Consider the following 25,502-nt stretch of genomic DNA (forward strand, 5'->3'; position numbering starts at 1 on the left):
CTGGCTAACTCAATGAATGCCCATTTTATAAATGCAGGATGTTATGAAGAGCCTAATGCCACTGATTGTGAGACTAATATTACGGCTATACCCATGTTAGAACAAACAATATTCATGCAACCAACATCTCCTACCGAAGTGGAAGCGTCCATAAGGCTGCTGAAAAGTAACGTCGCCCCTGGAATTGACGAAATTGGCTCCAAAGAATTAAAAAAAATATCTCACTTTGTTTCGGGGACAATTGCTCACATTATTAATCTCATGCTAACAACCGGTGTTTTCCCACATAAACGTAAGATAGCACGAGTAAGAGCTATATTTAAAAGAGGTGATAGAAATAATTTATCAGATTACCGACCGATATCGGTGCTCCCATTTTGTCCAAAATCTTTGAAAGTGTGATAAACCAACGGCTAATTTCTTTTTTTGACAAACACAAAATCTTGTCTAGTAGCCAATATAGATTTCAAAAAAATAGATCAACCGAAGAGGCGTTGTGCTACATTAAAGATAGCATACTTACTAACATTGACAGTAAAAAGTTAACACTTGGTTTATTTCTCGACTTAAAGAACGCATTTGATTCAATAAAATACGATATCCTACTGCACAAACTGTCTAGATATGGTGTGCGGGGAGTTGTATTAGAGCTCGTTAAAAACTACTTAAGTGACCGCTATCAGATCGTGCAAATAAAAGATGCCACATCATCACAGCTAAAGTTAACACAAGGCGTTCCACAGGGGTCAATATTAGGACCGTTTTTATTTCTTGTTTACAATAATGACATTGTAACTATACCCAACTCTCCTGAACTTATTATGTATGCCGATGATACTAATATCTTTTTTAATTCCACAGATTTAACAGATTTAGAAAGAAGGGCCAACACTTACCTTGCATCCCTCGCGGCCTGGCTGCGGGAAAATAGGCTGCAGCTTAACACAACAAAAACAAAGTACATAATATTCCGTGCACTTAACAAACCACTAATAGAGAAATAGTTTTAACTTTTGAAGGGCAACAGATAACCAGGGTTAAAGAGCAAAAGTTTCTTGGTGCTTGGTTCCAAGAGCACCTTTCATGGAATGTACACATTAATAATTTAGCTACCGAACTCTCCCGATCTGTTGGATGCTTGTATAAAATTGCACACTTAATACCTATTTGGCTGAAACAAAATCTATATACTTCACTGTTCTACTCCAGATTATCCTACGGCATATTGGTATGGGGTACCACAACAAAAGCTAACTACAACAGGCTCATTATTCTGCAAAAGAAAATATTGCGCATTTACGAAAACTATCAGGGACCATGTCATGAACTAAGCACATTACCATTATTTTTTAAATACCGAATGCTTAAGGCTAACGACGTTTACGATTTTAAACTACTGCAGTATATGTATAAAAATGCACTCTATATACACAAAAACATTAATGAAGCTCCTTACGATATGAGACTAAAAAGAAAACGGACCCTAAACACAAGGACCAAGTATGGTAAACAAACAACCAGGTACCAAGTACTAACAATCCTAAATAAGCTAGAAGATAACATTGGTTTCAGTATGACAAGAAACGCCTTCAAAAACCATGTGAAGGAATTGTTACTAACACAGTGTTTGAGAGAGTGATTGTTGCCACATAAATATATTATAACCCGCTTTTCTTTTCCTGTTTTTCTGTTTTACATGGATACGTACATGTTCATGGTTATATGCTGCACTTTAGTGTACTATGGTAATTTACCTGTATAACCTGTACGTTATTGACTGTGAACCGTTACTGTGAACTGTGACTGTGAACCGTTATTGACTGTGAACGATGTGTGGCACGACTGGCTCGCTAATCTGCAGATCACCAGAGGCGGCGCGTGGGTGTCGCGTGGGCACGATTCACAGCAGCCGCCGCAGACAGACCTCCGCTCATGCAGCTCTTTGTTTCCATACAGACGGCGCGGCGCCATCTCGTAGCCCTCGTCGCCGCAAAGTCCGTCTTGCGCGGCACTACGCTTTTCTTCTCACGCTTTCGCTATACCCTCCTCCCCCGCTTTCCTCCTCACACTCTCTTCGCTATCACTGTCTTTCGTCTGCCGCTGCGCTCTGGGTTCGCTGCCATCCTTCGCTGTGTTCGTTCGCTCGTTTACTACAGGAACAACCCCAACGTGCGCCGCAACAACGGGCGCAGCGCTGCGTTCTAAAAACAAGCGTGCTCTGTTCGCAATTCTTCGTGCTAGGAAGGTGCTACCAACCCCCTCAGCGTTAGACTCGATCGTTTTGACCCCGCAAGAAATGAGCGCCTCCCTAAAGAGATTGCCAGAGATTTAGAAAATTGATTTGCAGCCCGTCTTCCGGCAACTCAAATTGCAATAAACCTTTCGGATGGCTTCACGTCAATTTCACTGTGAGCTAAATCAGACTGCATTATGCTTTCTGAATACAGCCTGTGGTCCTGACGGAATCACAAATGCAATGTTAAAAATATTGTTACAGGAATCGCCTAATGTTCTGTTAGACCTGGCTAATTATGCAATTACAAATTTGTGGATTCCATTGCAATGTGAGCTTTCCAAAGTGACAATGGTGCTTAAGAAACAAGAGAGAGGGTATACTTTGGAAAGCATTAGGCCCAGTTCGCTTACGTTCAACGTAGTTGAATTAATTGAGAAACTTCCTCACCTTCGTGTCATGAAATTTGTTATTGATAATTCAATTCTTAGTACCTGTCAGAGTGGTTTAAGGGCTGGTTGCTCCATCTTCGTTCGACGCCATAAGATAGATAGAATAAACTTTATTGTCCAACGGATGAGGCGATCTACCCATTCCCCGCGAGGCTGGTCAGGGGGCGGGTGCCGTCGCCCCAGGTGCAGGCTGAGAGGTCTTGAGTCCCAGCAGCCTCTTCAGCCAGTTGGGCGAGCCGGAGCTGGAGACCAGAGTCCGAGCTGCGCAGCAGTGTCTTCCACGTGTCTCTACTACCTATATTGTGCGTCCCCTCAGTAGAGTACGGGCATTCCCATATTATGTGGTCGAGGGTCCCTCTCACCCTACAAAGATTACACCTATCGCTTTTGGCCTCGGGGAACATGTGGTTCGCCATAACCGGCTGCGGATACGTATATGCTTGCAGTCGTCTTGACGCGACTGCTTGTCTGTTGCTTAATTTCGGATCTGGCGGGGATACGTCATAAGAAATACGTACGCTGCTTTAGTGAAGCTCGATATCGCTAAAGGATACGATACCGTAGAGTACGCTGTTCTGATAAATTGGTTAACGTCCTTTAGTGTCCCTGGGTATACAATAGCATGGATTCATTCATTTCTAGGTGACAGAGAATTCTAGTGCTGTAAAAGCATTTTTTCTTCTTCTATGCATAACCAAACGAGAGGAGTACCGCAAGGCTCAGCCCTCTCCCCGATGCTTTTTAATATTTTTATGAGCACAATTCCCGTCACGAAGAAGTAGCTACTTGTGTTTATGCAGATGATATTGCGTTTTCACCATCTACAGCCGACATCCATACGCTCTATTGACGACTACAAAATTAAATTTGTAACCTGGAGAAGTGAGCGAACGTCAGTCAGTTTTCACTCAAAGCCAGGAAGTGTGCCATTTCCGTTTTACCGATACATGACAATGCACATCTCATTGTCTTACCACCTTCAAGAGATACCACAGGTAGAGTCTGTTAAATACCTTGGGATGATTTATTACGCCTCTCTAAACTGGCGCCCACACATAGATCATGTGACCCGTGCAGTTGGCATATTCCGTAGGCTGAGCAATCGTTGAATAGTATTGAGAATAGAAACACTCCAAATGATATATCGTATGTACGTTCGTCCTCTATTAGAATAGGCTTGCGTGCTTTTCTCTGAAGCTCCAGCCTACAACTCCCCTCTCTGATTCTCTTAGAAAGAGAAGCATTAAGCTTGCGCCTATAGGGTTTCCTAAATTTTTTGCAAATTCTATTGTTGTTGTCCCGAGTTGCTGTGGCGCATACCCACAGTGAAGGATTGGCCATGATTCTGGTGGTTCAATTTGGTGTATAAAAAGGAAATTAACAATTTGAACGTTGGAGCTTAAAAAGTAAAAATTTTGTGCGTCGGGAAAAAAAAGCAATCTAATAATGTTCTTTACCTAGAGTCCCGAGTTCCTCCTCTTTCTTGCAGGTTCCGTCTTTTGGCAGCGCACACGTTCTTGAGAATTTATGAATCACCGTTGCAATATTTTCAAACAATATTTATTTCGCAGCCTGCGTTGTTTCTTGGTGTCAACTGGCCGCGATTGCATATACTCCGCAAATTACATTCATGCAACAATTACTTGACACTCTAAAAAAATTAAATTATGGGGTTTTACGTACCAATGGAATGGAATGGAAAACTTAATTGACTCTTTTAAGGTTCTAGCGGGTCGAGGCCGAAGTCTTCATTCTTGAAGCTTGGGTCCTCTTCAGCCAGGGATGGGCCCCTAGTCCAGGGCTCCACTGAGCCGGGCCGCCTCGCACGCGTGCGCTATTAGAGCTCTTTGAGCCTCTAGCTCGCGGCTGATGAGCCGGCTCTCCCATTGCTCCGCACTTGGTATTTTGTGTTTGTGGAATGCCTGGTTTCCTGTACACTCCCATGTAATGTGGTATAATGTTGGTTTAGCTCCACACCACGGACAGGTTGCGTTATACTGCGTGGGGAACATCCTACTTAGTATGTGTAAGTTTGGGAAGGAGCCCGTTTGCAGTCTCCGCCATCCTGCGGCCTCCTCCTTTGTTAATGCTTTATGTGGTGGGGGATATTGATATCTTAACCCCTTATAGAGGTTTAATAGCTCTGAATAGCTGTTCCCGCAGTTGATCTGTGGCCCCTCTGGGGCGGTTGACGTTCCTGCTCGGCTGGTCATCCCTCGAGTATAGGCTGTCTGCCCCTTCGTTGCCCCTGATCCCTGCGTGGCTTGGTATCCAGATAATGTTATGTGTGCGTTGTCCCTCAGCGATTGGAACTCTGCTGAGGATCTTGAGCGCCGTGTTACTAATTCTGCCAAAACCACTTTCTGATTATGAGGCACGCCGTAGTGGGGGACTCCGGAAATTTCGACCACCTGGGGTTATTTAACGTGCACCTAAATCTAAGTACACGGGTGTTATCGCATTTCGCCCCCATCGAAATGCGGCCGTCGTGGCCGGGGTTCGATACCGCGACCTCGTGCTCAGCAGCCTAACACCACATCCACTGAGCAACCACGACGGGTTACTTGACACTTTGGGCGTGCGCATCTGCGATGTACTTCTGATTGCCGACAGATCTGTAGCCATCGACGTTAAATTCGATGACATTTTTTTCTAATAATGGAAAACTACCTCCAAATCGTATTGATGCACTTGACTGTCTACATGGGGCGAAATATCTTTCATCGATTGGCCTCCGCTCGGTCTATTGGCAGATCGCTGTTGACAAGAAGGATCGCGAAGAGCCAGGCCCGTCGCCCGTACAGTCAAGAACCAATGATGTTCATGTCTCCCGTCTGAAGCCCTACGTGCGTGCTTTTGCCGGGCCATAATCGCTTGAGCCGGGTCAGCGCTCCAACCCCGGCGGCGTAATGTCGCGATGCGGAATAGGACGTGCAGACAAGCGACGATGACGAAGAAGTGTTGTTGCTGGGGCGCTTCGGTCGCCATGTTATAGTGTCAGCTGGTGCCTGCAGCATTCGCCTTGCATAAACAACATTCGTGCTTGTCTCCGCCTCGCAACAGTATTATACACGGTCTATTACAAGATCATCTGCAAAGCCTTCAAACAAATATCGTAACTGCGACAGATGCTCCGAAATGGGAAGAAAAGTAAGGTGTACGAATATTTTTCCCAATTCTTGATTTGATGTTTTCTCTTAGGCTGCCATATTTTATGCCCATCTTTCTGGCCGAAGTCATATTAGTGGTGCTCGCTCTACGCAAATTAAGTCGATCAATTACATCAGCCGTGATTCCTTATCATGTGCTCATCCCTAAGCGTTTCTCGCGACTCTCGTGTAAATAGGACGTTTAGTTCATTGGTACCTGGATAATTGAGACGTGTGCGTTCAATTTGGGTGCCTCGCCATAAAGTACTATTTATAAAGGAAATCGCAGGCACCGATAACCGGCTCGAATCTCCGGTATTGTCATTTGACTGCTCATGTCAGTCCTGCTAGATATCGTAGGAGTGTCAGACTCCGCAATAACTAACACTACTAACAACACTAACATTAATGCCTAACACAATAACTAACTAGATATGTCTGACGTTTCGAAGGGACCGCCACCACGGGAGAGCGGAAGGAAAGGAAACTAGATGCGCAAGCGCTTGGAACGCCGACAAAGAGAGGGCGGTGCGGACGCACACATGGCCGACGCAGGTCGGCTTTTTGGGCTAAGATCCGATCGTACCTGTGGCTGTTCAAAAAGCTTGCAGTCAGCGAGGCGGTCGCAGCCTCGCTCGATGTCTACGTGCTACATCGCCGCCAGGTAAATAAAACTCACTAAAACTACACTGACACACACTTCTGTGCCAGCTGACAATTAAAGTTCCAACAAAACTCAACAAACGCTTAACGAACCCACACCTTCACGCTTGCCCAAAAACAAACACCAAAACTCTAGTGCTTTGTCTTGTGTCTTTATGTAAACAGCAGTCCTTTTTGAAAAAAATTGTAAGAAACCTTATTTTTTATCGAAATCCTCTGTTCTTACCCTTATGCCTGGGACTTCTTCGGGCCTCAGGTGTGACAAGGGTAGTTCAAGGGCGCGTTACAGGTCCCGGAGCCCACTACTCGGAGTCCATAGGGGTATGTGTCATTGTGCTTTGACCATTTCTGCACTATCTTCGGGATCGGCCCACAGTTCTTGCACACGCACATGAAATATGCACGGAAGTATGTCATGGATAGGAGCTTCGCTGTAGAAATGGCAACTAGATGCTCGCCCCCTAGTGGCCGCCTGAAGCAACAACTCATCTAGGTTCAAGTTTGAAGCGAAAGAGAGCCTTCTAGCATGACCCACGCTGAATGCCTCGTAGTTCTCAAATCGTTGTGATGCCGCCGCACACAAGTCCGAAAATGAAAAAAAAAAAAACTACGGATGTCGAAACACTTGTGTGCCATTATGCGTGTCATCGCAGTGGAAAGACAGCAATGTAAGATTTCATGTTTTCGCGAAACAAGCAGACAACGTACAGGCGCTCCCAGAATAATTCGGAACGCAGGACACGCAGCTGCTCGTCGGCGGAGCGCGCCGGCGGATAAATACAGGCAAGATTTGCGCATGCGCGGTCTCCCTAGCGAGCAAGTTTCGCTCCCTAGTGCATCTAGTTTGGCGTTGCCTTGCTCCAAGTAAAGTGTACTACTCCAAGAAGGTAGCGCTAGGTGCCCTGGGCGAATGAATGTCTAGCACAGCATGCATGCACCGTAATCTATAAATAAACGCTTGTGGATTCCTTGCACCGTATTCTCGCCATGATCTGCATCCCGTCTGGGAGATAGCAATGCTTTGCGTGATTACATGACTAGTGAGGCCGCTTGGCTACAACGGCATCGCTGTCTTATTTTTTCCACCCTGTTACCCTGTCCTGCGAAGTATTAGCTCTTAGCAAAATAGCTCCCTATCCGTGTTACTACTAGCTTCGTAATACGAGGACAATTACCACTATTACATGACCCCTCTTCACGGGTGTGTCTGCGATAGTGGCAATAAAAAAGTTTACAATATGAAATAACGCGGCACGTTTATCAAGGCCAATTTCTCGCACAAGAACTCACTTCATGCAAAGGGCACTCTAATGAAGTCTTCACGACTCTAGTCATTTATTGGCGCACCCCGTTACGTGGTTTGCATATATTGTGCGCCAATTAATCATGGAATCTGGAGCATTGGTAGCGAGTATCCTTACGTATTGATCGCGTGTCGGCGTTTGTTGGCGAAGATACCCATTTTCATGCTCATTTTATTTTGCTCAGAGGAAATATACAATGATAATCATGGGTAGGCTGTGTGAGCTGAATGCAAAAAAAAAAAATAGTAAGGAGAACATGGTAAATCTAAATGACAGGAAGAACACTGGGTTTATTTTTCCACAGTAAACAAAAAGAACCGAAACGTAACTGTTTCGTCTAAAGCTGTTGGCATGTTCCGCTATCAATATCTCGCGAATGCGACGCGACGTCCACGCGAAGCGCAGCTTCTACGCGGCGTGGAATTTACTCGTAGAGCGCATCGACGAAGTCCCTCCTCTCACCAAGGCGCTTCCACTCGCGCGTTATGGTGAGCCAGAGCTCGTCGGCACTGGCCCCTTCCAGATTCAGCTTGCATAAACTTCATCATGCCCCACACCTACTACAAAACATTGAAGTCTGCACCTTTCCGAGGCCAGTCAAGAACGCGAACACTACGTTCTTGAAGAAGTTTTTCCACAGCTCTGGCGGTGTGCACAGGGCCCAGGTCTTGTTGGAACAAGTAGCAGCCATATTTAAATGGTCCGTCCAGAGCGTATGGCAATAGATGGTGGTCCAGAATTTCGCAGTAAGCTTTAGCTGTGAACGATGGGGACAGTCGGATTAGCGGACCGAGGCCCTCTTTGCTAATTGCTCCCCAAACGTTGATAGTACAGCAGCCACTGCTGTAGATCTCGTATACATACCGAGGCTCGTATCTGCACGAAAAGAAGGGAATGATCTTTTCACATGAAATACCTTTTGCGCGTCCGAAAACTTTGTGCTTAAAAGATCAGAAAGAAAATGAAAAATGAAAATAGCTGCAGTTATATGGTCTCCATACGCGGCGCTCTTGACCCCATCTAGATGAAGATGTCGATTAATTTGAGAATATGACTTCCTTCCATTCTTCAGTCGTCCAGCGCTCATATGCCCTGCCAAACTCAAGGCGCCGGCGTTTTTGGCGCTCCGTAAGGTGTGGCTTTTGCGCCGCGACAAATCCAGGAAGACCAGCCCCTCGCAAATTGTTTCCTCACTGTCTTGCACGTTGAGGGCTGTCTTGATCTAGCGGGCGCTCTGAAAAGGATTAGCAACGGCTGCAGCAACAATGAGAAGTCGGACCCTTCCGACGTGCACCAGTGTCGTCCCGATCGTGCTGCATCTTTGAGTCGGCCATCTTCATCCTTGTATGCTTGGATTATTCGGTTGACCGCACTTATAGACTTTCCTGTGAGGTGGCATATCTCACGTTGAGGTATACCTTGCCAATTGAGCTTAATTATATTTCTCCTCACATTCATCGGCACTCTTTTCGACATGTTGCCTCGATAGGAATAGGGCGAAATTAGCGTAACTGTCATTGTTTCAATGTGTTCGTATCTCTTTATCAATCGAGCCGCCGATATCATCATGGTTGCATCAGACGAAAACGCCGCCCTTTGCCAGCGCTAGTCACGGTCACCTACCGTAAATATTTTGAGCAAATCATAAATACGGCCCGCACGCAAAATGAAAAAAAAAAAAGCGCGCAAGCACCCGAACATGCAGACACGAGCGCTTATGCTCCAACGCGAGTGCATGCGCAGACGCAGCTTGTCACAGACACCACCGGCCCAGCCCCCCTTGACAAAACGTTAAGGGGCACCTAGGGCTACCGTTTTGCAGACACTCAACACAAACTAGGTGCACCAGGGAGCCAACCTTGCTCGCTAGGGAGACCGCGCACGCGCAGACCATGGTACTACTTTTTCCACGGGCGCGCTCCGCCGGCGAGCGGCCGCGTGTGTTGCGTTCCGAATTATTCTGGGAGCGCCTGTACATCGGAGAGCGACTTGGATAAGAAACTGCGCATTGGGAAGCGGTGACGACTGATACTACTCCGGTTTGTTCGAAGGCTGAGGTAGTGGCCGTCGTCACACCCGAGCGCCCGGGCCAGCAAGCGCGAGCAAGCGTCCGTGGCGTCGCAGCCTAATGGCTTAGGTGCCGTCTCACTGCTACAGACACCGCCGACTTTTTCGCTCAATGGGCCATTTGACGCTTTCGCATCAAAAACACTGTAGAACAGACAGATGTATATTACTCAGTATCTACCACTGCTTATTCGACACGCGATCTCAAGTTTCGGAGACACGTTGAAACGAGAGGCGGCAAGATGCGTTCGCTCCCCTTTGCCTGCGCGCTTAATCGCGTTAGCATTGACAGCAAGTGCTCGTGGTCATTGAGTGAGAGCTGTTCAGGTTTGTCTGTGCGCGCATATGCATGCTTGGTAATTAGTAAGAGATTGTTCACCGCGATATCTCTGCTACGAATTAACTGCGAACGTTACACCCAATGATGCAACTTATGATGTCTAATACTTTGCTATTGCTATCAATGGCTCGCTTTTCGGGCGAAACTGTGAGCTTTTGTTAGTGACAACCATAAATGATAATGAAGCGAGCAGACAATGAAGGCTAGGAAGACATAGCAAATTAACTGGGGCTTTAATTTATATGCAGTAATAAATATGAAGAGAAATGAAAGTCTACAAAAAGATAATTTAATTACCACCTTTGGGAGACGAATCCACGTGTGGATTCAGTAGAGGTTGATGAAGATGTTGCTTGTGATCCCACTGGCCCAAAGTGTAACTTTAACGTTTTCTTTTATTTCGCCCTTCCTAATATTTCTGCATTTAAATTAAAATCATATTTAATTTCTCTTATGCTCCTTTCGGCTAGAATGTTCGCTGGCTTCTAATAGTATTCTGAGAACAAGAAACATTTTGTGGAAATACTGCAGAATCTATTCAAGATAATTCGTCAGCGTCAGCATTACCATCCAGAGGTAAAATATGTTCTATAGTCGGCCTGTCAAAGTCCTCCAAATTCCTTGTATGCCTTCTCACTCACTCACTCACACTCACTCACTCACTCACTCACTCACTCACTCACTCACTCACTCACTCACTCACTCACTCACTCACTCACTCACTCACTCACTCACTCACTCACTCACGCACTCACGCACTCACGTGCACTGCTCTCTTCCTATCTCTTAATGTTATGCCGAACATTTTTCTTTCCATTGACCTTTGAGTGGTCGACTTGTTCTCGAGCTTCCTTGCTGCCCTCCAAGTTTCTGCCCCACACGTTAGCACTGGCAGAATGCAATGAGTGCACACCTTTCTTTTTTTTCGATGACAGAGGCAAGCTCCCAGTCAGGATTTGATGTCTGCCTTATACACTCCAACCCATTTTTATTCTGTGAATTTTCTTCACATGTTCAGGGCCCCCTGTGAGTAATCGACCTACATAAACATACTCCTGCACTAACTCTAGAGGCTCACTGGCAATCACAAATTCTTGTTTCCTAGCCAGGCTATTGAACATTATCTTTGTCTTCTGCATATTGATCTTCAACCCCATTCTTGCACTTTCTCGGTTAAGGTCCTCCGTTATTTGTTGCAGTTCATCTCCAATGTTGCTACAGGACAATGTCATGTGCAAACTGAGAGGTTACCAAGATATTCGCCATTGATCCTCACTCCTAAGTCTTCCCAGTCTAATAGCTTGAATATTTCTTTTAAACATGCAGCAACTAGCATTGGAGATATTTTGTCTCCTTGCCTGACCACTTTGTTGATAGGCAATTTTCTACTTTACTTGCGAAGAACCAAGGTAGCTGTGGAATCTTTGTAGCTATTAGTCAAGATATTCATGTATGCCTCCTGTAAGCCTCGTTTACACAATGCCTCCATGACTGCTAGTATCTCTACTGAATCAAATGCCTTTGCATAATCTATGAAAGCCCTGTAGAGAGGTTGATTGTACTTCACAGATTTCTCACTTATCTTACTGATGACATGTAAGTGAAAGCTGGTTAATTATTAATACTAGTGCCACACAGCATCCAATTTTCTCCGACATGCTTAACAGAAGTATGAGTAAGCATAAAAGTGTCATCTCTTAGGTTAAGTTTTCACTGCTGTCACTTGCTAGCCTGACTTGGGATGTCCTCGTGAATTTTGCAACAGGTATGTATTTCGTATCTTAAGGTACAACATACTTCATATGCTGCACTGAAAGTACAGATACTGATATATGTCCTGTGGAACATATACAGATTTAAAGAGACTCGAGGAGTAACTGACAGTGGCGTAGCCAGAAATTTTGTTCGGGGGGGGGCTACGCCACTGGCCCTATATATATATATATATATATATATATATACGTAGCTGCAGCTCAACCTCCTCCTTAAGAGGAAGCTTTAGCTCGGGTGATCCTATTTAAGTACATATAGAAGGGGAATTCGTTTTTCCCTGCAACCACTGCACCAAATTTGAGGAGGTTTGTTGCATTTAAAAGAACAAGTTTAATTCTAGTGACTACTGGTTTCGAATTTTTCATTTAGGTGGTCAATTATTTATTAAAAATTGTCCAAATCGAAAATTTTCAGAAAACGAAACTATCAAGTTTAAAACTCCGTGACTCAACAATGAAAAATGATATCACAATTCTGTGAATTGCATCTAATAGCACATCTACAGCGGACAAAATGGATATGTTACACATGAATCTCAAAAAAATTCAGTATTGTGGAATTACGGCTTTTGCAGAACCCTTGTACACAACGTAACCAATTCACGTAAGATACAAATTGACATAGCAAACTTGTCCGCTTTTACTGTTATAGTAGATGCCGTTTACAGAACCACAATGTCTGTTCTTCATGCATAGCTATTCGTTTGTAAACGTCGTGCTTCTATTTTTTCAAACTTTCAAAATTTTCAAAATATTTTAAACAAACTTCAGGCCCTGAATCGAAGTTTTGTTTCGAACAGAACTAAGATTTAACTTTCTCTCTCAAATGCAACAAATTTCAATAAAAGCGATTAGCAGGATTATCTAAGAAAAGCTTTTCTGCGTTTTACAAGTATTTGAATAGGCCGCGTCGGATTGGGCCCGAGCTAAAGCTTCCTCTTAAACAAGTTGTCAAGGGATCAAATCCATGAATAATAACTGCATTGTCATTGCCAAAGATGCTGCAAGCGAATTCTTGAATGCTACGCACTGTAAGTACAAGTAAAATATGTATTTTTTCATAAAATATTATACTCGTATGTGCCAAAAATTGTGCCCAACATAACTGACGTCAATGCTTCCATGTTTTTTGTCTATTTATTAAGTAAAGAAAATATCACACGAACTTTAGAACTATATCAGTTCGAAACCAGGAAAGCAGTGCATGCCACTGATATGAAAAATTAAAAGGCAATGAACTGAACAAGTTTAGGACAAATATGTTAATGAAACTTTGTCATTCAAGAACCGTGCTTACATTCTTGTATATATGCAATGGCCAGTGAAAAATCTCAATGACGCAGTAATTTGTTTTAATGTATTACGCAAAAGCAGCTGTCACCGGTCGTGTATCGTGAGTAATTGCACCGAAATCATAGTCGCAACAGAGAGCACGTATAAAAAGCAGGAATTCTGCATGATATACGAGGGCAAGTCAAATGAATGTGAGCCAACAACGGGGTACTTTATTTAAAAGTAGTCTTCATGAGAATTTAGACATTTGTCCCATTGACTAACGAGTCGCGTGATTCCCGTCTTATAAAACTCCTTGGGTTGCTGCTTCAAAAAGTCTGTACCTGGTTCCCTTGAGCTGTTTTTTCGGTTGCCCCAAAATGTAGAAGTCGCAAGGTGACAGGTCTGAGCTGTATGGCAGATGTTGCGGCGTTTCCCACTTGAACTTTGCCAGTTTTGTATTAACCACATAAGCAACGTGGGGACAGGCATTGTCGTGGAGCAAGATGACCCCATTCGTCAATTTTCCACGTCGTTCGTTCTTAATTGCGACACCCTGCCGTTCTGGCGTTTCACAATATCGGAAACAATTGATAGCCTCTCAAGATTTAGCAAATTCTATCAGTAATGGACCCTGACGGCCGAAAGAAAAGTCAACAACACCTTTCCAGCGGAAATGATGGCCTTTGCGTTCTTTGGGCGTGGTAAATTCGAATGTTTCCACTGTAAGCTTTGCCGTCGTGTTTCAGGCTCGTAGTAGTGGCACCAAGGTTCGTCCCCGATCACAGTTGCAAACAAGAAGTCGTCATGCTCATTGTGATACCCGATCAGATGAGTCAAGGCAGCGTGAAACTTTTCCGTCTTCTCGCGATGGATCAAAATCTTGGGGATCCATTGCGCACCAAAGAGCCGATAACCGAGAAGCTCATGAATTACGGCGTGAACCGAACCGTGACTGATGTTCAGACGGTCTGACAGTTCATCGATGCTTATCCTCTGTTCTTGTTTCATCAGCTCATGAACCTTTGAAATTGTGTGGGGGGTGATTGCACGATGGTTTTGGCCCGGTCTTGGAATGTCTTTACAACGTCCTTTAAACCGTTTACTCCAACACTTCACAGTGGTCAATTAAATGCCGTGTTCGACGTAAAAGGCAGCCATACGGCGATTAATTTCTGTTTTGGAAACACCTTTAGCTGTCAAAAACTTCGTGACACCAAGCTGTTCAACTTTTGAAGTGTCCATTATGTGACGCAACCATATTCAACCCAGTGTATGAGAGCATTAAAGAATATTTATCTTCACACCTGCGTGTCACTTTTGCAAATGAGGCATGCCGTTCTCCTACGCGCATGCCTCGCAGATAATGAACCGAACCGAATTATTGCCCGGTTAGGGCAGGCGCACTTTCATTTGACTCGCCCTCGTACATTAGAAATGCAAAGATACAATGGGATATACAAATGCGAAAATACGGCTTTATAAAGGACAAAAAAGTGTCACTGGAAACAAAGTTCACTGCATGTATACACAAAACCTCGAAACAAGATATTTAAGTATACATTCTAGACATTCTAGACATTCTAGACAAAATCCGGAGTGATTTCCGGCGCCGGGGGTCGCTTTGGTCGGCGGCCGGTGCATGGACAGCACGAAAAAATTTCGGGGGGGGCTGAAGCCCCATAAGCCCCCCCCCCCCTGGCTACGCCCCTGGTAACTGAAGATAGTATCTAAGATAAAATGTACCTTCAATACTACCCAGCCATACCATGTTTTACTATCATGTTTACAATATAATAGGTTGCTGCCATGTTAAAGCAACTACTCATTTAGAAAGTTGCGACATCATCTTGATTCACCCTCGCCTGGAATAGTCGTCTCAGTGCATAATAAGATGTTTGAAACAAAGTTCGGCAGCATGTTACACTCCTGCAACACGTGAAGGCGAAGGCCTGATGCACACTTGATAATGCACTAAGTTACACGATCGGAGGGTTCAAACTTCTCGCAAGACATAATGAGCCACAGTGTGGAGTAAACACGTGGCAAGCCGTAGTCTTTAAGCTTCAGCTTCCTCTCTATGTTGTCGTCTGTTGTCGAAGAGGCTGAACTGCTTTTGCAGTTCAGCCTCTTCGGCTTGTTTTCTACACTTAGCTGCGGCTTTACGTGTTCATGTAGCGTGGTCAGACTCGTGCCAATGACGTTTCTCTGCGACTTTACATTGCATCCTCTCAGCAGGGGGCCTCACTCCCGCCACTTTGCACGTTGCACTTCGTTTCTCACTTGGCAAGCATTCTCGGCTGTAGCATACTTCCAAGGAAAGTATGCAATGTTTTACTGATGATTCGGATGCTTGTTATGAGCTTGTTCTTAATGAAAAGTATGCTGTTCTGTGTGTTGTATGGGCGATTTCAGTTTCACTGTTTACTTCACTTTGTCGAGTGCTTCTAGCCCCTGCCTTAAAGGGATATGAGCCATTGCATTTACCATTGCATTTACCATTGCATCTTTGCTTGCTCATGGGGTATGAGCCATTGCCGATGATGTTTTTTTTTTTTTTTTACTACTCGACTAGGCGCCGCATTCTTTAGGTATGAGCCATTGCAACTAGTCACTTAAGGCTTTCGCCTTAAAAGAGCTTGGAGCAAGCAGTCAAACATGCGGAAAGCTGCTGGTATGTAGCTCAACAGCTACCAGTTTCACCAGCTTGGTTGCATGCAAACTGTGCTGGTTGCACAAGAGGAAGTGCAAGATCAGAACACTGTACATTAGAAAGAGACAACTTGAGACACACATAACAACGAAAAAGACAAAAAAGATTTAATTCTCAACTCCTTTCAAAATAGATGTCTATGTACACATTCTCTGTATGTATACACATGATGTGACAGCCACAATTACAGTAAAACAACATATCCCTAAGATTCAAGTTGCACACAGCATGTTTTGTACGCGAGTTGCATGTGCAGCAATGAGGCAGTGGAACGTCGACTTTGTATAGGAGCCTCACGGCAGGAACAAACGCAGTGGCAGACATGCCATGGTTCGCTTAAACGGAAAAAGTTTAAACAAGACAGAACAGCACACTGCCTGGCCCCCGATCAGCCTAGGCATAAAATCACGTAAGTGATCAAGCGAACGTCTAGAATAAGCGGACAGTGATCTACAGCCAAGTTGAGGCAAGTTGATAGAGTGGGCTTATGTCCACAAGCAAGAAACATTTCACCAGGGGGCACAGGCTATAGGTGCCCCATTGAAATGGTGGCAGACTAACAGAAAGCAAGCTACACTTTGCAGCTAGCATTGTTTGCACTGATATCTGGCTTGTGATATCACCGTTAGTATATGGATACCTGAGACTATGAGCTATTAACAGCCAACCATTTTGTAGATCAGTTATGCTGCACTAATATACGTCGAACCATGTTACAAAGAACATGCTAGTATGAATTTGGTACAAGCAAGCCTTGGCACAAAAGAGAGAACTATCTGAATTGGCTCACTTGAAATGTAATGCTTCAGTATGCAAGAGGAGGAGGCCACACATCATCATCTACTGTGAACACTTTAAGTTGACACAGCCCTCTGTTTACATCAAGCATGCCAGGTCTTTGACTGAAAGGACATTGAATGGGTTTTGTAATTGCAACAACTCTTCCTGTAATATGTTGCTATGCCATTCACAGCCAAATATTATTACGCTGACACACAAATGAAAACAGATAGCTGCATTAAGTACATTACCACCAGGGTACACATTTAAAAATACTACAAATGTTTTTCACATGCTTTTGCTGACCGTTCTTAAAATTGTAGTTAGAGTGAATACCTTATTGCCAATTCCAGCAGAGTAACACTGATGTCAGGCTACACAATTTGTTGACACCCTGACAGAACCCAAGGCAGACACAAATTTAAAATGTAGAGTGTCTCAAAGTACACAGAAAATCTTGTACACTGTGTGGGCCACACACCACTACTACAGTCAGTAATTAACTGCTCACGCCTGTTAAACATACCTGTTAGAAATCCTGGTTGAATGTTGTTAAGCAGTCCCCTTTCAGTATACGACTTGCTCTCAACACAGGAACTATTACCAATAAGCACACATGGCAGTTATTGTCCAAAGTTGTTTTCGATTTTTACAACATGGTAAGCTGATGGCCTCAAAGGAATGCTTCTGAATAAATTTTTCGGAATGTCTTTTCACAAGCAAAAGTAATGGTACAAGCACAAGGTGGACCTGTGAGCATGCATTAACACAGGTAACTACATATCCAAGCATAACGCTTTTGTGACATCAGCATCTTCAAACTGCTGCAACAGTCATGTACTCCAGTACCACAACAGAAAAATAAAGAGAAAAAAGACAACTCTTTCTAAAAATATTTTGCAGTAGCCAACATGATGGACAGCCCTCACCATGCATTTATCACAAGAAAACTTGAGTGCACGTAGCAAACGCACATAGTCATCTCTGTTAATGAAGAATACACAATTTGCATTCTTTCAGCATCGCTGTGACATAAGCAGTCTTCCAAAATAAAATACCTTGGTTAATGTGCCACAACACTGTACCTGACGCAACTACTTATTTAAATAGTGTACTGCAACACTCAATCCATAAACAAGCAACAAGGCGACACTACATTTTTGCAGCATCACGTGAAACAACCGGTAGCCCGACTTTCACACTTCTACTCAAGAGTATGTTAGGGTGTGCTACAATTTCATCACACTTGCACCTTTATCAAGTGCGACAGCACACAAGATGGCAAGAACTCCTTAAGGAGTGAATGAAAAAATATCAATGCCATAAGACCCTTTCCATGTTTACTACACACAATTATTGTTTTTTTTCTAAAGCTTTCAACTCATCTTAATTCCTAATTTTGCAATGCTATATTGAAGTAAGTCTAGCATCCAAATTAGGTGAGTTGGAAGCAAAGTTTTTTACACTACTTTTCCACCAGCCCACATGGCAGTGAGCACCCTACGAAAGCGTTTTACATAAGCACTACCAGCAAGGATTGCTGCAAAGTGTTGCTCCTGCCTAATGCATCTTCGCAGGTCCGGAAATAAGGTGTAGGTCATGAATGATAATAAAATGCCAGAGTGCCTAATACTAGCAATAGAATTTACACACTTGATACAACTTAATAGGACAACATGACCAAACGATGTTACCACAAGCTAATATAACAACACCAAATCCATGCCCTACATACAAAGCATGTTCCAGGCTGTCAGCATGACACTTTCTTGAGAGCCAGTGACTTCCTGTCAAAGTGTTTTTTTTTTCATGTTCATGTGCACACAGCTGTGGATGGCATTCCTACTATTTGGATAACACAACTGACAAACTGAACAGTTAAATGCAATTGTTGTGTGCCACACATCATTGATGCAACAGCATACAACTGCATGCCTCTAATCGAAGTTCAGGAACCATCCTAATACAGCAATGAAGATTTACCCAAATGCCTTATTCAACTTGCATTCAGAACTGCTGCTTTTGCATAGTTGCAGTATAATTAAATATGCATAGCCGACACAGTTCTATATTTGGGTACAACTTAAGAAGGCAGGAGAGGCCCCGCTCAGATGACTGAAGTGCCTCAGCAACTGAAGAAATAGTCCTGCTGGCGTGACTCAGCCCAGTTCGAAGCACGGGCTGCAATGTTCTCTGTCAGCAGGGTCACCAGCTGTCCGGCTCACGACGTCAATCTAGAGTGTGCGACCATTTATGGAGGCTCGTGTGCATCCGCCTTTGATGGGCAAATGCCACTGTCTTCTGAAGTTGTACCCAGCTGTAGTTATATCCCCAATACAGAATGCCTCTAGAAATTAAACTTATGCTGTCAGATACTGCTTCCTGAAGCACTAGAGTGCATGCTACAGTAAAGAAAACAGACCTTCTTGGAGGTCTGATGGAAGTTTTCATAACTGTACACATAGTGGCCTGTATAAAATGCACACACTAATTATGGAGCAGGTATTGTCCCTGCCAACAGAACCATTATGCAACAATGCAAGGATACCTTATGGAATGCAAAAATGGAATTAGCACTAGTGTGCCAAAATAGAAAAAAAGGGGGAAAAGGGAAGAATGAAGATGTGCAACTGATACATGAACATTGCAAAAGAGTAAATACATGCAAAGTATAGCAAGGGTTGAGCATCTTTAGTTTAAACTGAACAAAGAATACAAATTTTCTTTCTGGAGCTCAAGTTTAACCCAAAAGAATCCGTAAAAGCAAATTTACCCCAAGAGCCAAGATAGTAAATGGCATGCAGGTGTGAGCCAACATAAAACCCGAAGCAGGGACCTTGACGAGGTCAATGTCATGCGTCAGCCCTGTCACCCCTGTCACTCAAACAATTTTTACTTTTTTATTATTATTATTTGCCTCCATTTCGGCTCTTGCTGCAATGGAAATGGGAAGCGAGCACGGCACAAGGGGGGGGGGGGGGTACAAGTGGTGGATAAACTGGGAAAATTCCCTGATGGTAACGCAGGGTGGTATCAATCTAGTTATCATTTTCCGTGGTATTTGTTGCAGCTCTGTGCTCACATAATGATACAAATAGTCTCGTTCTGTTTAAGGTCAATTATCTATCACACTACTACCGCTTTTGATTTCTGCATAGTCATACTGCAGTATGGCAGTGTGTCCTTGCTAGACTGCTTATCAAAAACTTAGTTAACTGCAACCAATACACACAACAACAGTGCTGAAGACTTAAATCTACAGTCCTTCAGCACATTTCAGTGTCAATACATATTACAATGAACAATACATGTATCAATACAATGAACCACCCATTCACCTGGTAAGCTGGTAACTGGTGGATGCAAAAAATTATTAAATTAAAGGCAAAAAATTATCACAAAAAATTCAGCTGAAATAAGCACCCAAAGAATTATGCCAAATTTTCAGAAATTAGTATAGTGTATAGTAAGCATAGTGTACGAGTGCTAGAGCATAGTATTGTGGAAATGGTGAAAAATTATCAAAATATGTTTTAGATTTTTTTTACTAATGAATTAGATCATCTGTCTGGCAAAACACAGTACAATATGAAAATGTATCCTGTTAAATATGATTTTCATGTTTTGATTTCATTATAGTTGAGAAAATTATATAATTGCATACTGTGAAATCTTGTTGGTGTTGACAGGATAAATTAGTCTAATAGTGCATTGCTTTTTGTTTTATTCTCAAGGCACTAAACAGGAGTTTTTGATAAGCAGTTACTTTTGATGAAGGCAGACTATTTCATAAAGTTGTAATCCCCAGTTCAATAGTTACAACCAAAGGATCCTTCCACATCTCTTCTGCGAGTCACATTAAAAAGAAAGGCACCGAGGAGGACCACCAATAGTTTTGTAATGCACCACTGCAGCGAGAAATAACAGAAGTTTTTAAGACACCAAATACTGCCCATTTGTTCACGTTCATTACTTGTGTGCAAGCATGCCTGCAAAAAAAAAAAAAATCATGAATACGGACGCATCATGACCCCAATTTAAAGCAGCCGTATTGCAGAAATATAATACAAAAATTTCTAAAGGCATAAAATGGAATCAGCAAGAATGCAAAGACAGGACAGCCTATTTTTACAAACAGTAAATAGATTTAACGCTTCAGTAAGAGGTTCAACACATCTTGGTACAACAACAAACATGTTTAGAATGTTTTCACTACTATTCTGTGAATACATTATGCAATAAGAGCAGCTGGCACACTTCTTAATGAATAACAGATCTGTAAATAAGAGAAAGAAGTCAGTAACAGTAATGACTTTCTGTTAAGCAAAAGTGTTCCACCTTTGTACAAAATTAAATGCCCCATATTTTTTTTTCCTACCAGCACGTTACGACACCTCCTAGAGGATGCTGCCACCACTGGGCACAGCATTAGCATACAGCTGGCAAAAAAAAATAAGTGAGAATTTTCACCAGTGTTACAACATTCCCACACAATGAACAGGCTGAAGCAAATGAATGTAAAGCCTTCTTGGAGGGAGCGACCTTAACAACCCTGAACAGTGCACCGAAATGCAATTCATTAGGCTAACACAACCTAGGTGCACTTGGTGCCTCTTCAATGTGTCATCATTCCCAAGTCCACAATCGATCTGATGCCCTCCTCAACTGTTCAAACCAGCAGTTACCATCGTGCAAGGCAACAAGTAACGTAAATCTGAAGTCCTAAAGTAATGACTCGGTGCTAAGCACAAGTATAGCATGCTATTTCGATTCAAACAACTTAGGACTGCTTTCAGGAGATGGCATGCTCCTTTTGCTGCAATGAGGCACTTTTTTTTGCAGCATAAAAGCTATGAATTAGCTTTGCTTTTGCTCTGCAAGTCATGATCTCAAATAACCAAGCAGAAGGATGCCTGTATATTCAGTATATACTGCCCATCATTCCATGTTTGCAACCTTCTTGGGCTTCTGTATATAGTCCTTCATAAACATAGTGAGCCTTTCTCATGAGCTTTGTCACTTAACTCTCGCGTACAGGGCAGACACAGGCTTTCATTCATGTAATGAGCTCTGATGTGCCTTGTGTTTCACGTCAATCCATCCAAACCAGAAGCATCCAGTATTTACAGCACCACAGCGCAAGATGGGGTGAAAAGTGCACCAGTGGTTGCCTCATTCAAGCAAACATTCCGGCATTTATGAATTGCTCTAATGTACATGGCCATAGTCTGAAATATGTTGGAACAAATCCAGCAGTGATTACTTTGACTCAGCCGATTTTCTGCATGGCCGGCTATGTATGGATAAGAGTAGAACAGAAATCATTGACACTGAATGGCAACAAAGCCGGTGCTTGTGCCCTTTGGTTTTATTCCTCATCCATGAGTCATTCGTTCTGCACAGAACTAGTTGTGAATTACCAATAAGCCCCTCTTTACATCTCATAAGGGTTCATTTGGACCTATGTTATTGGTTTTCCAAACTCAATCAACAAGTTTCCCCAGTACTCTGCAGGCAATCCCTACATGCAAGCAGCACACATTTTCAATTCTCCCAAGCATCCACAGTGTAAAGCAAGCGAACAATTCTTGGCAGAACATAGAGCAAGACAACAGCAGACTGCAGGCATACGCATGCACGCACAAAGAGCTATTCCACGGAAGACAGAAATTTCATGTTAGTACATGCAGCAGCACAATGATGGTAACAACCTTCTCTGCCTCGTTTAACAAGCACAGGCTGAAAAATTTCACAAGGCAAAGCACGGCTAGGGAAGTACACAGTAACAAACACTTTAGCTTTGTAGGCATCGATCCAGTCACTTGAATATACGTATAGTGCATAGGAACAGCTGGACGCTGTAGACCAACAGCATTCAATTATTGTCACCAACAAAAGCGCTGCCCCAATTCATGTAGCCGTGGTTGTATAACATCAAGAATGAGAATTTACTTTGCCGAGAATGAGAATTAAGAGCTCCCATACTATTATTTTCTACTGATGCAGGCACCAGTGTGTCTTGATGATTATGAATAATAACTCCAACAGCAAAGACAAAAAGAAAGTACAAACTTGACACAAAATCTCAATTGCTTCCCATGTTAAAGCAGCAACAGATTTCATTGTTGCAGCTGTCCATGCCCTTAGGACATGAACAGCACATCACAGTAATATAGATGAACTCCTTTCACTCAACAAGCAAAGCACTTGGAACACACCACCTTCTATATGTCACCTGCTTAGAAAGCAAAAGGACACACATTTTCGAGGTCCTCCAAGACTATATAGGTTCATAAAAACAAATGCCTGTTACATACGAGGAAAAAAGGAGAAATAAAAAAATTGTCGTTCAGAACAACAGCACATGACTTCACTTACTGAAACAAGTTGCTTGCATGGCAACCATGTTTTTGGAAGTGCTCATCAGCACCTCTTTACCCCCCAAAATACAAAAACACTCCTCCCAAGCAATAAGTCTAAGCTCGTAACAAATGTCACCGCCAACTATACTTACATGAATGCTGTTTCAAATTAAGTGTCACTGTCACAGAAACATTCAGCCTCCCGAAGAAAAACCAGTCTGGGAAGGTGTGGACGTTGTCAATGAATGGACAGAGATGCACACAAGTCCACAGACCGCATGTGTACACGCACATGAACAATACGGGTGCATCAGTGCTTAGACCTTGTTGTGCAGAACGTCCACTTGTGGGCGGGCATAGTGCAGAAACCACCAGACTTGGTTGTGGCCACCAGTGCACGGCTTGGCGAGCACAGCGTCCAGTTCTGTGGCAGCCGCCTCGATGCACAACCCCATTTGCCGGTGCTTCAGCGGGCCACCACGTGTGTGGTCCCAACGCTGCCGCTCCTCGGACTCGGCACCTTCACCGCAAGGGGCCATCATGACCTTGCGGGCAGCCTTGTCATCTTTGTCCGGCTCGCTGGACAGCTCTGCACAGCTGTCTTCTTTGCGGATCTCATGTTTCCATGTGTATGACACCAGCTGCATGTGAAATGACCAAAGAAATAATGCCTATGCTTTACTCATTCTCAAGTCTGTTCATTCACAGATTCATTTGTCTAAGCAAGAACTATAAAGAGAATACAATAACACACAAAAAAAGCAATTATGATAGGCATGAAAGAAATATAATGCTGTCAGACCTGGTGAAACTAGAATATGCAGCACCCATCTGGAGTCCGCATTAAGCATACTTAAGAAACGAACTAGAATCTGTGCAAAATCGTGCCACTAGGTCCATCCATTCTTCATATTCATACGACATAAGCATATCATCCCTAAAACGTAAAACTGATCTTGCTAATCTTGCTGTGCGTCGCCGCATTGCCAGTCTTTGTTTGTTCCACAAATTATTTCACAGTCCGCTCAATCAAGCACCGTTTATCATCCCACCGGCGCGCATATCCCCCCGTACGTCCCATCCTTACTCAATCGCACGCGCACATGCTCGCACCATTACTTTTGCGGCCTCATTTTTTCTTCGCACAGCAGTGGACTGGAATGGCCTTCCCCGGAACATTACGGCCATCACGTGTTCATCAACTTTTGCGGACAACTTAACTACATTTGTTTCTCATGAAGATCACTCTCTGTAACCTTGATTTGTAAACCCACCCCTTATGTAATACCCCCTAACCGGGGTCTTTAAGGTAATAAAGTGATGAAGTGATGAAAAAATTGTCAGTCAAGTGGCTCAATTAGTTAATATAGGTACATACTTGAAAAGAGAAAGACTTACAAGCCCTTGTATTGAAAATTTGGGTTAGAGAAGCAAGGTGGGGATGCTGTGTTTACCTTTTTAATAACACCGTAATATATAACAATCCTACTGCTAGTTCTTTATTCAGATGTAGAGAAAGCTATTGTTAAAATCGAAGCAGTACCTTATATGTAGGCACAGTCCTTACAGAAGGACCCTGGTATAAGTTAAGGGGGGCCATAGTTACGTGAAAATACCTCTCTGACACATTGGCTAGATGTAAATAAAATTGAAAAGGCACTTTTGCACCATTATTAAAAGCCTCTTGATCAAATCAAGGGTTAATATTGGAGAAGTTATGCATGGTAAAAGCATCAGATCACTAAGTGTGCTTGTGAACACTATCGTTTAGAAAAAAAATGGTGGCTTGCAATGTTTTTACCTTAGAGGGTTTAATATGAGTCCAGTGTGTGTAACTACGAAGTTAAATATTTCTATATCACATAATGTTTACAAAGGAAACAATATTTTATATGATACCACCTGTCTCAGTCTTCCACTGCACTTCAAAAATATCCTTATTTTATTATTTAAAAAAACTCAAATATTAAAATCTGAGTGCACAATTGGATTCTGGAACAAATATTGACATATTAAACAGCCTAAAATTAAGTAAACCTTCTGTAGTATGGAAAACAACAATAAATTTTCATACTACATAGGGGATGCTCTTCATCGCAGCGATTGTTACCATGACAACGAAGGTGGGCATGTACTATGGAAGAAGGAAAAAGATAGAACAGGGCATTAGGTCATGCAGCCAGCCTTGACAAGTGAACGCTCCGTGACGCCAGTCCCTTTGCTCAGTGCATTGCTCAGTGTTGGCCCAACACGTGACCTCTTGTGTCGAGATCACAGAGCAAGAATTGAGACTTGCCGAGATGTTTGGTGCCCAGTAGTTGGTTCTTCATTCTATGGGTAGTTCTTCATTGATGCGCACTCGACCGGCAGCCACTCGGCTTCTCTGCTTAATATC

The 25,502-nt window shown here is 43.2% G+C and overlaps 1 protein-coding gene across 2 annotated transcripts in view; it reads right to left on the reverse strand.

Annotated features, from left to right (window-relative positions):
- Nucleotides 1-16,047: 16,047 nt before the first annotated feature.
- LOC139054596 (polypeptide N-acetylgalactosaminyltransferase 1-like) overlaps nucleotides 16,048-25,502 on the reverse strand; it is a 51,973-nt gene continuing 42,518 nt past the window's right edge. Inside the window, exon 8 of one of the 2 annotated variants that reach the window (XM_070531831.1) lies at nucleotides 16,048-23,748. In XM_070531831.1, coding sequence (XP_070387932.1) covers nucleotides 23,425-23,748 — 324 coding nt within the window. In that variant the 3' untranslated portion in view covers nucleotides 16,048-23,424. Of the gene's footprint in view, nucleotides 23,779-25,502 lie in introns of both variants that reach the window. The other variant, XM_070531830.1, reaches the window with a different exon arrangement.

Source organism: Dermacentor albipictus, chromosome 1 (genome assembly GCF_038994185.2).
Source record: "Dermacentor albipictus isolate Rhodes 1998 colony chromosome 1, USDA_Dalb.pri_finalv2, whole genome shotgun sequence".
Taxonomy (NCBI): domain Eukaryota; kingdom Metazoa; phylum Arthropoda; class Arachnida; order Ixodida; family Ixodidae; genus Dermacentor; species Dermacentor albipictus.